A 13,938-nucleotide genomic window follows, 5' to 3' on the forward strand; every position below is an offset into this window, starting at 1 on the left:
ATGTGGCGCTATCACATCAACGTTTCTCTCTGTCTCTTTCCCTCTCTCCCACTCAATGTGATAATAAGTAGAAAAATATCCTCAGGTGAGGAATAAAAACAAAATAATAAAAATAAAATAAAAGTAGACAAGGCCAACAAAACTCCACTTATGGAGCTGAAAGTCTAGAGGGAGGAAGGTATCATTAATGAAATAGTCACAAAATAAATATAAAATTAAAAATTGAGATAAATAATAAGGTGAAAAAGCATAAAGGGCTATAGAAATACAATCGGCAGATCTATTCTACATTGGAGTATCCGGGAAGGCCTTTCTGAAACAAAGACATGTGAACTGAGACCAGAATTCAGAGGGAAACAATAATAGTGGTTATCCCCAGGAAGAGAAAGTGGCTAGAAGGCAGGAGGAAAGGGACATTTACTGTCAATTTTATACTCTTTTAAAACTTGGTCCATGTACATGTATTACCTATTCAAAAAATAAATAAAATAAATTGAGACCTGAAAGGCAAATAGGAGCTTATTAAATGAAAAGATAGAGTATGAATGTTTCAGGCAGAGGAAATAGCATGTGTAAATGCTCTAACATGGGACACAGCTTTGGCACATTCAAGGGACAAAAAGACTGTCAGTGTGGCTGATACAAAGTAAGAAGGGCACGGAGAGCACCAGAGAATAGACCAGTAAGTCGGAACATACCACACTGGGCCTTGTTAAGGGTTTGGATTTCAGACTGAGCAGCCATAAGCAGGGAAATTATGTGTCTGATATGTTTCTAAAAGATCACTTTGGCCCTGGCCCATTTGGTTCAGCGGTTAGAGTGTCAGCCCATGGACCAGAGAGTCCCGGGTTCAGTTCCCGCTAAGGGCACGTACTTCGGTTGCAGTTTGTCCCCGGCCCCAGTTGGGGTTGTGTGGGTGGCAACCAGTTAATGTGTCTCTCTCACCATCGATGTTTCTCTCTCTCTCTTTCTCTCTCCCTCCCGCTCTATCTGAAGATGAATGCAAAAATGTCCTCAGGTGAGAATTAAAAAAAAAAGATCACTTTGGTTGTTGTGTGGAAAAGGGAGTAGGGAGAGGGAGTGTGGATGGAAGGGATAGGAGATTCAAGTGGTAGCCTTGGCTAAGTTATTGTTAGTGATCTCAAAGTATCCACATCCCCCTCTCTAGAGCTTACAAATTAATCCTTCTAAAATACAGACCTAATCAAGTTATTCTCTTTCATTAACTCAACCATTTATTCATTGCACACACACAATTTTTTAAAAAGTACTTATTATGTGCAAAGCACTATACCAGTCACTACAGACACACTAATGAATGAGACAGGGAAGGTCTTCGCCATTTTTTCAAAATGTTTGATGGCTTTCCACTGCCCAAAGTTAACACTCCTTAAGTAAGCATTAAAGAGCCTTGATTTCATAATCTAGTTCTAACTGCTTCATCTCCCCATTCTCCCATTCCTCCAGGCCTTTAAAACCTTGTTCCTCAGCAACAGCTACACTTGCCATTCTGTAGAAACCATGCAGTTTTCATGCCTCTCTGTCACCCTGGGCAGTCCCCCTGCTGGGACTGCACTTCTTAGCCCACTGAAATCCTACCAGCCTCCAAGGCCAGCTCAAATGTCAGTCTCTGGGAAACTCTTCTGTTGCCCTAAACATACAAAGATCACCAAGAATTTACTTCATAAGTCTCTCATACTTCCATTACGGAGTGGGCAAAAGTAGGTTTACAGTTATTTATATGGAAAATTATACAATAATAAATAACTGTATAAGAATAAACTGTTCCACATACTCATAACTGTAAACCTACTTTTGCTCACCCCTGTTCACAGTAAAATCTTTTGTGTAAATAAAAAGAAAACTCAGATGCCAGTCACCATCTTTAAGTACATAGAAACTCAATAACCCTCCAGTGGTTTCAAAAAGCAGGACCGAAAGTCATGTTTGAGATGATGCTGTATCTCAGGTGAAAGTGTCCAAAAGGCTTGTTGTGACCTCTCATCTACTGGAATTCCTTGGCAAGGAGGCATTTTCAAATTCAGTTTGGGGCAATTCCTATCATTAGGGCAGCTGGTTAATTAAGAAGCTGATTCAAACCACTGTTACATTAACCATTTTCTTCCTTAAATGAAAGGTTTTGATCAAATTATCAGTGGTTAAACTGCTTGATTAGCCAGTTGTTTTAATTATAAAATTTACAAGTATGAAAGCCTTTGATTTCTGATGAGTTCAACTGACTTTTCCCCCAGCTTTGAGTCATTAAGCTGGGTTTCCTGCTGTCACATTAACATTGCAGCCTCCTGAGAGAAAAGGCAACGCTTTTCACTGAAGAAGACACAAAACCCCATGGTTTCAAAAGGAGACTTTGAAAATCTTTCAATTAGCACAATTATAGGATGTAATTACATATTGGCTTCTCCCATATCACACCCCTGCCTGTATATATGCCACAGCCTACCGTCCTTCGTTGTCCTTGTTTACTAAACTGGATACTAACCCAATCAACCCAGGATGGGGATAAACAAATTCACTTTAATTCTCCTTCAAAATTGGAACAAGTATTTTTAGTAGGGCTATGCACCAGCCAAGAATTAATTACAGGATATTCTTTTCATTCAACAGACTGCAAGTCCCTGATACACCCTATCCAGCCCCTGGCAAATATATATATATATATATATATATATATATATATATATATATACACACACACACACACACACACACACACACGGGCAAAAATAGTTTTACAGTTGTTTGTATGAAAAATAATAGATTGATAAATAATAATACAAGAATAAATTATGTTTCCCATACTTACAACTGTAACCCTTTTTTTTTCAATCCTAACCTGAGGATATGTTCTTTATTGATTCTAGAGCGACAGGAAGGAAGAGGGAGAGACAGAAACATTGATGTGAGAGAGAAACATCAATTGGTTGCCTCCCGTGTGCACCCTGACCAGGATCAAACCTGCAACCTGGGTGTGTGCCCTAACCAGAATTGAACCTGAAATCTTTCAGTGTATGAAACTATGCTCCAACCAACTGAACCACACTGGCCAGGGCTGTAAACCTACTTTTGCCCCAGTGTGTGTGTGTGTGTGTGTGTGTGTGTGTATGTTTAAGGTTCTTGAGATAGTTTACCAAGACAATCTGCAATGATCTGGCAGCTACCTACTGTTTTTTCCAGAATCTCTTTTCAAACTTTTTTTAGCTTTTCTAATTACACTGAACTACTTGGACTGCAATGTACCATGTTTATCTGACAACCTTTTTGCTTATGCTGTAATGAGAAGACTCTGAGTTCTCTTCACTTAACCTCTTTATAAATATTTACTTCCTCTCTATGTATGTTTAAGTCATAAAGAAAAAGGTGTTCACTATAATCAGGTCCAAGCCTTGGAGAGAGCAGCTCGGATGGTTCCCAGGACCCACAGAGAGAGTATGATAGATGAAGGTAGGAATAGGACACTGCTCCCTACTCTTTTTTCTCTGAACATCATTATAATTTAATTTTGAAATTTCTGACTTTAAAGATATCTTAAAGAGCCCACGAAAAATGCCAACTCTTCAAGAAGAATTAATTATCTTGCATTGATGACATTGGTACGTTACCCTGAGCCTTGGAGCCTTCTAGACACTGGGATTCCCTAACAATTAAAAAATGGGCAGCCCTGGCCGGTTTGGCTCAGCGGTTAGAGCGTCGGCCTGCGGTCCGGAGAGACCCGGGTTCAGTTCCCACTAAGGGCACGTACTTCGGTTGCAGTTTGTCCCCGGCCCTGGTTGGTTGTGTGGGTGGCAGCCACTCGATGTGTCCCTTCACGTCGATGTTTCTCACTCTCTCTCCCTCCCATTCTATCTGTACAAAAAATGGAAAAATATCCTCGGGTGAGGATAAAAAAAAAAAAAAAAAAAATGGGCAGCCCTGGCCGGTTTGGCTCAGCGGTTAGAGTATCGGCCTGCGGACCAGAGAAGCCTGGGTTCAGTTCCCGCTAAGGGCACGTACCTTGGTTGCAGTTTGTCCCCGCCCCGGTTGGAGTCGTGTAGGTGGCAGCCAGTTGATATGTCTCTCTCACATCAATGTTTCTCTCTCTCTCTTCCTCCCTCTCTCCCTCTCACTCTATCTGAAGATAAATGCATAAAAGAATGTACTCAGGTGAGGATAAAAACAAAAAAAATTTTTTTTAAATGGGCAAAGGAATCCAGCCAGCGTGGCTCAGTGGACTGAGCATCGTCCCATGGACTGAGAGGGTCCCAGGGGGATGCCTGGTCAGGGCATCTGCACAAGTTATTGGCTCAATCCCTAGTAGGGGGTGTGCAGGAGGTAGCCATCGATGTGTCTCTCTCTCTTCAATGTTTCTCTCTCTCTCTCTCTCTCTCTCTCTCTCTCCCCCACACACTCCCTCCCATGTATCTGAAGATAAATGAAAAAATATCCTTGAGTGAAGAGTAAAAAAACCCTCAGAATTAGGTAGCTATCAAATACTAAAATATACTATAAAACTATAGTAACCAGTAGTATTAAAACAGCTTGGTACTCGCATTAAGTATACAGACAGATCAATGAAATAAAACAAAGTTAAAATAGTCCTGGATCTATATGGAAATTTAGCATATGACAAAGGTGACATTTTCAAACCTATGGGGAAAAGATGGATTAAAAAAATAATTATAATGCTTCATAACTTAAAAAAAATTTTTTCCCTTTATTGTTTTGAGAGAGAGGGGAAGAGAGAGGGAGAGAGAGATAGAAACATCGATGAGAGAAAATATCAACTGGGCCCCACTGGGGATCAGGCTCACAACCTGGGCATGTGCCCTGACCAGGAATCGAACTGGCGACCTCTTGGTACATGGGTCGATGCTAAACCACTGAGCCATACCGGCTGGATTTGCATGTCATCCTTGCGCAGAGGCCATGCTAATCTTCTCTGTATCATTACAGTTTTAGGATATGTGCTGCCAAAGCGATCACTAAAAGATGGATGTTTTAATGTTGAAACAACTGACTACTCATTTTGGGGGGAAAATTGCATCCCTACCCATTTCTAATTCCAGATGGACCATGTATTTAAAGGGAAAAAAAATACAAGAAGATAACATGAAAGACTTTTTTAAAAATTTTGGTGTACAGATCTTTCTAAGCACCAAACAAAATCTAGAAATTAAAAATAAATTTATCTGTATAAAAATGTTAAACTTCTGTTTAACAAAAAATACAAAAATAAAGTCAAGGGACAGATGACTGGAAACAATACAAAGCATATAACAGAAAAACGCTAATTTCCTTAGTATAGAAAAACTATATAAAAAGTTCTTACAGATCAAAAGTGAAAAAGCAAACAATCTAATATGAAAATCAGCAAAAAATATAAACAGGCAGTTCACAAGGAAAGAAATATAAATGATTAATAAAACTATGAAAAGATGACAAATTCAAGAAATGCAAATTACAAGGAGACAGTTTTTCTTTTTTTTTCTTTTTTATTTTTTTATCCTCACCTGAGGACATTTTTCCATTTTTTGTACAGATAGAGTGGGAGGGAGAGAGAGGAAGAGAGAGAGAGAGGGAAACATCGATGTGAAAGGGACACATCGAGTGGCTGCCACCCGCACGACCAACCAGGGCCGGGGACAAACTGCAACCGAGGTACATGCCCTTAGCGGGAACCGAACCCGGGTCTCTCCGGACCACAGGCGGACGCTCTAACCGCTGAGCCAAACCGGCCAGGGCAGAGACAGTTTTTCACTAGCAAAAAAATAAGATGTTTTCTAAAATCCAGTTTTGGCCAGAAAATAGAAATGTAAATTAACACAACTTATCTGAAGGGCAATAGTTACGAAAATTTTCAATTCACAATTCATTGACTCGGCAATTTCAATTCCAGGAGTTTATCTTACAAATGTACAGGAACAAGTTCACAAAAAAGTATGAAAATAGTTGCTGCAGTGTTTTTTAAAATAGCAAAAACTAAATACAACCTAAATGTCCAGCTTTAAGATACAGTCAAACATGCCCGGTCAGTGTGGCTCAGTGGATTGAGCATCAGTGTCCCAGGGACTGAGAGGTCCCAGTTCAATTTCCAGTCAGGGCACATGCCCCGGTTTCAGACTCAATCCCAATAGGGGGCATACAGGAGGCAGCTGATGGATGTTTCTCACATCAATGTTTCTATCTCTCTCCCCCTAAAAAAATCAATGAAAACATATTTTTAAAAAGATATAGTCATACATATACATTACATATATGTGTTCATACGTGCACAAAACTTTTGAAATATATAGGAGAAATTGCTACTGGTGGATACTACTGGGAAATAGAAGAAAATTCAACTTTTTATCATATACCTTTTTGTACAGTTTATTTTTACCATACACATCCATATGAATGCATCTGAGACTTAAAATTTTTTTTTCTTTATTTATTTTAGAGAAAGAGAAATAGAAACATGAATGAGAGAGAACATCAATTGGCTGCCTCCTGCATGCCCCCCACTGGGGATTTGGCCCACAACTTGGGCATGTGCCTTGACCAGGAATCAAATGAGCGACTTCGTAGTGCATTGGTGGATGCTCAACCACTAAGCCACACCAGCCAGGCCATTTAAGACTTTTTAATAGTTGATAATTTTAATACTAATTAAAAAAAAAAAACTTCTTCAAAATATATAACAGTTCAAAATAAACTTTGCCTCTGGTTGAGAGGTAAGGGATGAAACCACAGCTAGGGAATAAGACTTGAATATAATCCTTTCTTTTTAAATGCAAAGAGAAAGAGAAAGTATAACAAAATATTAATAATAGCCAAATCTGCATTTATTTGACAAATTATATTTTTTACTTTTCTACATTTTTTATGTCTTTCCAAATAAAAAGTATAATTAAGTGTAATTACGCCCTGGCCGGTTTGGCTCAGCGGTTAGAGCGTTGGCCCGCAGACCAGAGAGTCCAGGGTTCGGTTCCCACTAAGGGCATGTACCTTGGTTGCAGTTTGTCCCCAGCCCCGGTTGGGGTCATGTAGGTGGCAGCCAGTTGATGTGTCTCTCTCACATCAATGTTTCTCTCTCTCTCTTCCTCCTTCTCTCCCTCCCACTCTATCTGAAGATAAATGCAAAAATGTCCTCCTGTGAGGAAAAAAATTTTTGTAAAGTATAATTAAGAGAGAAATACCCATTAAATAAAACCTTTCCTGGGCGCACATCCCTCTCCCGCTCCTGCCAACTCTGTCTCCTTCCATTCAAAGTCAAACTTTGTAAAAACACTGTCTATAACAGCTTTCTCTAACTCCTGAATTCCCATCCACTTGTCCACTCACAGCTGACTTCCACAACTGACCCACCCACCTACAAAGACACTCCTCTCACTAAAGTCACCAGTGACCACTTTGTTGCTAAATACAAAAATATTGTTAAATCCATGTCCTTCACAATCAGCAGCACACAGTTGAACCTGTAACATGGTTAACCACTCTTTCCTTCTTAAAACACTCTACTTTTGGCTGCCATGAAACTATACTATTCTGGTTTTCTCCTACAATTTTGTCCTCCCCTTTCAAAACTATTAGCCATCTCTTTCACACTCTATCCAATTTTTTAACGTTAGAGTCCCTCAGGTGCCTGATCCTTGGACCTCTTCTCTACTTTTTCTCTCTAAGTGATCTCATTCATTCCCATGACTTCAATTAAGATTGACACTATTATGACTTCCAAATTTAGAGTTTCAACTCAAACCTGTATTTCAGCTCACTATCAATGTATCCAGTGAGATACTGAATATATCCTCCTCAATTCAACATGTTCAAAATCGAACCCAGGATCTTCCCCTCCAAATTGTTCCTTTTAAGGTAGTATATTCAAAATAATTACATAAGTATCTATTTATTTATTACAATAGAAACATATTCACCATAGATTAAGTGGGAAAAGGAAATGATAAAGCATTGTATATCATTGGTTCCCATTACTGCAAGATAAAAAAATATATCTGTATACTGTCCGGCCAGTGTGGCTCAGTGGTTGAGCATCGACCCATGCATCAAGAGGTCACCAGTTCGATTCCCGGTCAGGGCATATGCCCAGGTTGTGGGCTGGATCCCCAGTAGGAACATGCAGGAGGCAGCCGATAGATGTTCTCTTTCATCAATGTTTCTGACTCTCTCCCTCTACCTTCCTCTCTCTAAAAATCAATAAAGAAAAAAATATATATATCGGTAGAGAGAGAGAAAGATGCCTAGAAAAAAATCTGATAGGATATACATCAAAATGTTAAGCAACAATGTCTGGCTGGTAGGATCACACGTGATTTTTTTTTTCCTTAATCCTCACCTGAGGACATTTTTTGCATTTATCTTCAGATACAGCAGAAGGGAGAGAGGGAGGAAGAGAGGAGAGAAACATCGATGTGAGAGAGACACACCAAGTGGCTGCCACCCACATGACCCCAACCGGGGCCGGGGACAAACTGCAACCGAGGTACATGCCCTTAGCAGGAACCGAATCTGAGACCCTCTGGTCTGTGGGCCGACACTCTAACTGCTGAGGCCAAACCAGCCAGGGCAGGCGATTTTTATTTTCTTCAACTTCTTAAGCTGCTTTGTGTGTGTGTGTGTGCGCGTGTATTTATTTTCCATATTCTCTAAAATGTATGTTTTTCACTTTTATAATCAGGCATTCTTAGGTACTTCTTTTTAAATCTCCTGATAGGATGCAGTATAAAGTTCAGAGCATCAGTTATGAAGTTTTCTTGTTAAAACTGTTTAACTTAAATCTAGTCAAGCTTTAGATCTAACTTTCAGTTTGTTGGAAGGAGATAGAAAAACACGTTACACAATACCATGAGAAAATAATCAGACAAATCAAGAAGAGAGGACATTCTATAAGACGAATGGTATCTATCGCCTAACAAAAAAGTCACTGTTATAGGGAAAAAAAAGTGGTAGAATTGTTCTAGATTAAAGGTGACATAATAGCCCTGGCCGGTTTGGCTCAGCGGTTAGAGCGTTGACCTGCGGTCCAGAGAGACCCGGGTTCGGTTCCCGCTAAGGGCACGTACTTCGGTTGCAGTTTGACCCCGGCTCTGGTTGGTCGTGCGGGTGGCAGCCACTCGATGTGTCCCTTTCACGTCGATGTTTCTCTCTCTCTCTCACTCTCACTCTATCTGAACAAAAAAGAAAAAAAAAAAAAAATGTCCTCAGGTGAGGATAAAAAAAATAATAAAGGTGACATAATAGTGAAATACAAAGTGTAAACCTTCGTTGGCTCTTGATTATAAACAGTACGCACAAAAGACATTTTGGGGGCAATTGCGAAAGTGGATACGGTATTCAATGATATTGGGGCATTATTATTAACTTTCTTGAGTGAGATAATGGTTTTGTATCTCTTAAACAAAATGTAGAGAATGTCCTTATGCCCTGGCCGGTTTGGCTCAGCGGTTGGAGCGTCCGCCTGCGGTCCAGAGAGACCCGGGTTCGGTTCCCGCTAAGGGCATGTACCTCGGTTGCAGTTTGTCCCCGGCCCTGGTTGGTCGTGCGGGTGGCAGCCACTCGATGTGTCCCTTTCACATCGATGTTTCCCTCTCTCTTCCTCTCTCTCCCTCCCACTCTGTCTGTACAAAAAATGGAGAATGTCCTTATTTCTAGAAATGCATGCAGAAGTATTTAAAGGTGAAGTATCATGATGTCTGATAGAGAAAGAAAAATGTTAATAACAGTTAAATCTAAGTGGTGGGTATATAAGTGTTCATTGTAGTTTTTTGTTTTTTTTTATCCTCACCCGAGGACACTTTTGCATTCATCTTCAGATAGAGTGGGAGAGAGAGAGGGGAGGAAGACAGAGAGAGAAACATCGATGTGAGAGAGACACATCGACTGGCTGCCACCCACATGACCCCAACCGAGGCCAGGGACAAACTGCAACTGAGGTATGTGCCCTTAGTGGGAACCGAACCCGGGTCTCTCTGGTCCTCGGGCTGACGCTCTAACCACTGAGCCAAACTGGCCAGGGCCATTGTAGTATTCTTGAGCAAAAACATTTCTTACAAGATGGTAAGCTTCCAAATGGCATGGACTGTATCTTCTTAATTTTATATCCCTAGTACCTAAAGCACATCCTGGTACAATAAATGTTTGTTGAGAGAGTGAATAATAAAAAGAAATCCATATTTTGAGATGCTAGGCTTTGGGGCTAAAAGAAATGATGATTCTCTACACATTGCAGCCATCTTCTGAAATAAGTAACAGAGAGAAAACCTCTTATACATTGCCTGGCACATATTAGGTACCCAATAAATGTCAGTTCCCTTCTTTACTTCCATTCCTTTGCTCTGATAGTCTTTAGAAAAATGACAGATGTCATTAAAATACAACTGCTTTGAAAGTTCTCACATACTAGACAAAGCAAAAATGGTAAGTAATTAGGTTGAAACAGATTAAAACTTACTGAGTTAATCAGATTGAATGGACATTCATTACGAAATACTGTAAGAAAAGCCCTGGCCTGGTAGTTGATGGACATGAAAAACAGGTGGCTTTGGCTGGTTTGGTTCAGTGTTTAGAGCACTGGCCTGCAGACTGAGGGATTGAGGGTTCAGTTCCCGATTGGGGGCATGTACCTGGGTTGCAGGTTTGATCCCAGACTCTGGTCAGGGTCATACAGGAGGCAACCAACCAACGTGTCTCTTTCACATCAATGTTTATCTCTCTTTCTTTCCCTTCCTCCCTGCCACTCTATCTAAAAATCAGTGGAAAAGTATCCTCAGGTGAGGATTAACCACCACAACAATAAAAAGCCTGGACTAGTAGCACCAATAATAAAAATAATAATAAAAACATCTAACTTGTTTTAGCACTTTATCTGTTTTATCTCATTGAATCTTCAAATAATTCACTGTAGTTAGTAATATAATTATCCCTATTTAAAAATTTTTATTTATTGATTGATTTGAGAGCGAGAGAGTAAGGGAAAGGGAGAGAGAGAAATATCGATTTGTTTTTCCACTTATTTGTGCATTCATTGGTTGACTCCTTTATGTGCCCTGACCAGGGATCAAACCTGAAACCATGGTGCATCAGGATGATGCTCCAACCAAATGAGCTACTGGCCAGGGCCTAATTATCCCCATTTTTATTTTATTTATTTTTTATTTTTTTATTTTTTATCCTCACCCGAGGACATTTTTGCATTTTTTGTTCAGACAGAGTGGGAGGGAGAGAGAGGAAGAGAGAGAGAGAGAAACATCGATGTGAAGGGACACATCGAGTGGCTGCCTCTCGCACGACCCAACCAGGGCCGGGGACAAACTGCAACCGAGGTACATGCCCTTAGCGGGAACCGAACCCAGGTCTCTCTGGACCGCAGGCCGATGCTCTAACCGCTGAGCAAAACCGGCCAGGGCTAATTATCCCCATTTTTAAAAAGTGAGGAATCCAAGCCCTGGCCGGTTTGGCTCAGCGGTTAGAGCGTCGGCCTGCGGTCCAGAGAGACCTGGGTTCGGTTCCCGCTAAGGGCATGTACCTCGGTTGCAGTTTGTCCCCGGCCCTGGTTGGGTCGTGCGAGAGGCAGCCACTCGATGTGTCCCTTCACATCGATGTTTCTCTCTCTCTTCCTCTATCTCCCTCCCACTCTATCTGAACAAAAAATGGAAGAATGTCCTCGGGTGAGGATCAAAAAGAAGAAAGTGAAGAACCCAAGCCCCAGGGAGGTAGCGAAAGGTCACACAATAAGTATGTGGTAGAGCCGGAATCCAAACAAACTGCAGAGCTTTTGCTCCTAACCACTACTTTATGTTCTCTCCCAATGTCCTATTCCATGTCAGGGCTAGGAAGTGGTCCCAGCCACTCTTTTCAAAGATATGTTAGTCATCCTTCTAGACAAAATAATTACAGAATGTAGAGAGTTACTTAAAGCAGGCAGCCTTCCAGGGACAAAATTCTTACCTACAGAACAGATGGGATTCTTTCCTGAAGTTTTGGACCTAAAAGGAAGGAAAGAGTATGTTGAATACAATTAGATATCCACTATTTATTTACACAGTATACTCCTCATTAAGGATAAATTTATCCTCATTAAGGATAAATCAATGCTAGATATTTCTTTATTCCCTCCTTCCTTCCTTTCCTCAAATATTATTAAGTACCTACTATATGCCAGACAATGTGTTAGGTCTTGAGGATATAAAAGTAAGTAAATGTCTCTATCTATGGTCTAGTTGGAAGAGAGACACTGTATGTGAACAAATGCGAACCACATTATAGTACTGATCCAGGACAAAAATATGTACAAGATTTGGTGGAACACAAAGGAAAAGTATGATAATTTCCACCAGGGAAGTGAAACCATTTGAGCTGAGCTTTAAGTGAACTGTTCTGCCCTGGCTGCTTTGGCTCAGCAGTTAGAGTATGAGCCCTCGGACCAAAGAGTCATGGGTTCAATTTGGTTCATGGGCACCTACCTCAGTTGGGGTTCATTCCTGGCCCTGGTCAGGGTCGTGCAGGAGGCAATCAATGGATGTGTCTCTCTCACATTGATATCTCTCCCTCTCTCTCTTTTTCTTTCTCTCTCTCTCTCTCTCTCTCTCTCCCTCTCCCCTTCTTTCCCTCCCACTTTATCTGAAGCTAAATGGAAACATATCCTCAGGTGAGAAATTCATGGGAAGAGGTGAAACTGAGGCAAGAGAATCAGGGAGGTGGTTCTTGCAATAGCATTGCATTATTAGAACATGCTTGGGGAAGATGGAGATGAAGGGACAGCAATGAGAGCCAGACTGGATACAGAAGCCAGAGAACATGAAGGAGAATAAAATGGTTCTGTTTGGCCCTGGCCGGATGGCTCAGTTGGTTGGAGTTTTGTTCCATACACCAAAAGGTAGTGGGTTTGATTCCTGGTCAGGGCACATACTCAGCTTATGGATTTGATCCCTGGTCAGGGTGTGAGCAGGAGACAACCAATTGATGTTTCTCTTTCACATCGATGTTCTCTCTCTCTCTCAAATCAATAAAAACATAAATAATTTAAAATGGTTCTAAACAGACTAAGTAATCAGAGTATTTTAGTTCACCATCCTGCAAAGCTTTGACACTGAACTGTGGGACAAGTTACAGACAAGCAGATCCGTGATTAACTGCTGAATCCACCATTTCCAAACTGTGACCTTAGGCAACTTATTTTGTAGCTCTGTAACTCCATTATCTCACCTTTAAATGCAGATAATAATAGTATAATTTCATGGGACTGAAAAATCTATCTTAAACTCTCTGAGCCAGTTTCCTCTTTTTTATTTTTTTATTATTGATTTCAGAGAGAGAGATAAATGGGGTGGGGGGAGAGAGAAAGAACATCCATTTGTTCCCACCCATTCATGCATTTTTGGGTAAATTCTTGTATATGCCCTGACCAGGGATCAACCCGCAACCTTGGCATTATCAGGATGACGCTCTAACCAACTGAGCTACCCAGCCGGGGCCAATTACCTCTTTTGTAAAATGACAATATTTATATTTTTCCTGTAGTGTTTTTTTTTTTAAATCTTCACCCGAGGATATTTTTACATTTTATCTTCAGACAGAGTGGGAGGGAGAGAGAGAGAGAGACAGAAACATTGATATTAGAGAGACACATCGATTGGTTGCCACCTGTACGACCCCAACTGGGGCCAGGGACAAACTGCAACTGAGGTCCCTGCCCTTGCCCAGAATTGAACCTGGTACTCTTTGGTCCCCACGCCGACACTCTAACCATTGAGCAAAACTGGCCAGGGCTGTCCTGTAATGTTTTTGTTAATATTAGAGAGAACATATAAAATGCCTAGCATGGTGCCATAGTAAGCACATATTGAATAGTTGACTGATTAATGGAAAAATAGATTAAGAGGAAAAGGCTAAGCCAGGCTGGTGTGGCTCAGTGGTTGAGCGTCGACCCATGCACTAAGAGGTCAC

The 13,938-nt window shown here is 40.8% G+C and overlaps 1 protein-coding gene and 1 non-coding gene across 2 annotated transcripts in view; both read right to left on the bottom strand.

Moving 5' to 3' along the window:
* Positions 1-13,938, bottom strand: part of MRPL48 (mitochondrial ribosomal protein L48) — a 60,625-nt gene that overhangs the window by 34,334 nt on the left and 12,353 nt on the right. Inside the window, exon 3 of the mRNA XM_036258394.1 lies at positions 11,941-11,978. Coding sequence (XP_036114287.1) covers positions 11,941-11,978 — 38 coding nt within the window. The remainder of the gene's footprint in view (positions 1-11,940; positions 11,979-13,938) is intronic.
* On the bottom strand, positions 4,874-4,980 carry LOC118629122. Its single transcript, XR_004959370.1, has one exon. It is a non-coding gene; the product is annotated as a U6 spliceosomal RNA (small nuclear RNA).

This window comes from Molossus molossus, unplaced genomic scaffold, assembly GCF_014108415.1.
Source record: "Molossus molossus isolate mMolMol1 unplaced genomic scaffold, mMolMol1.p scaffold_m16_p_13, whole genome shotgun sequence".
Classification (NCBI taxonomy): Eukaryota; Metazoa; Chordata; class Mammalia; order Chiroptera; family Molossidae; genus Molossus; species Molossus molossus.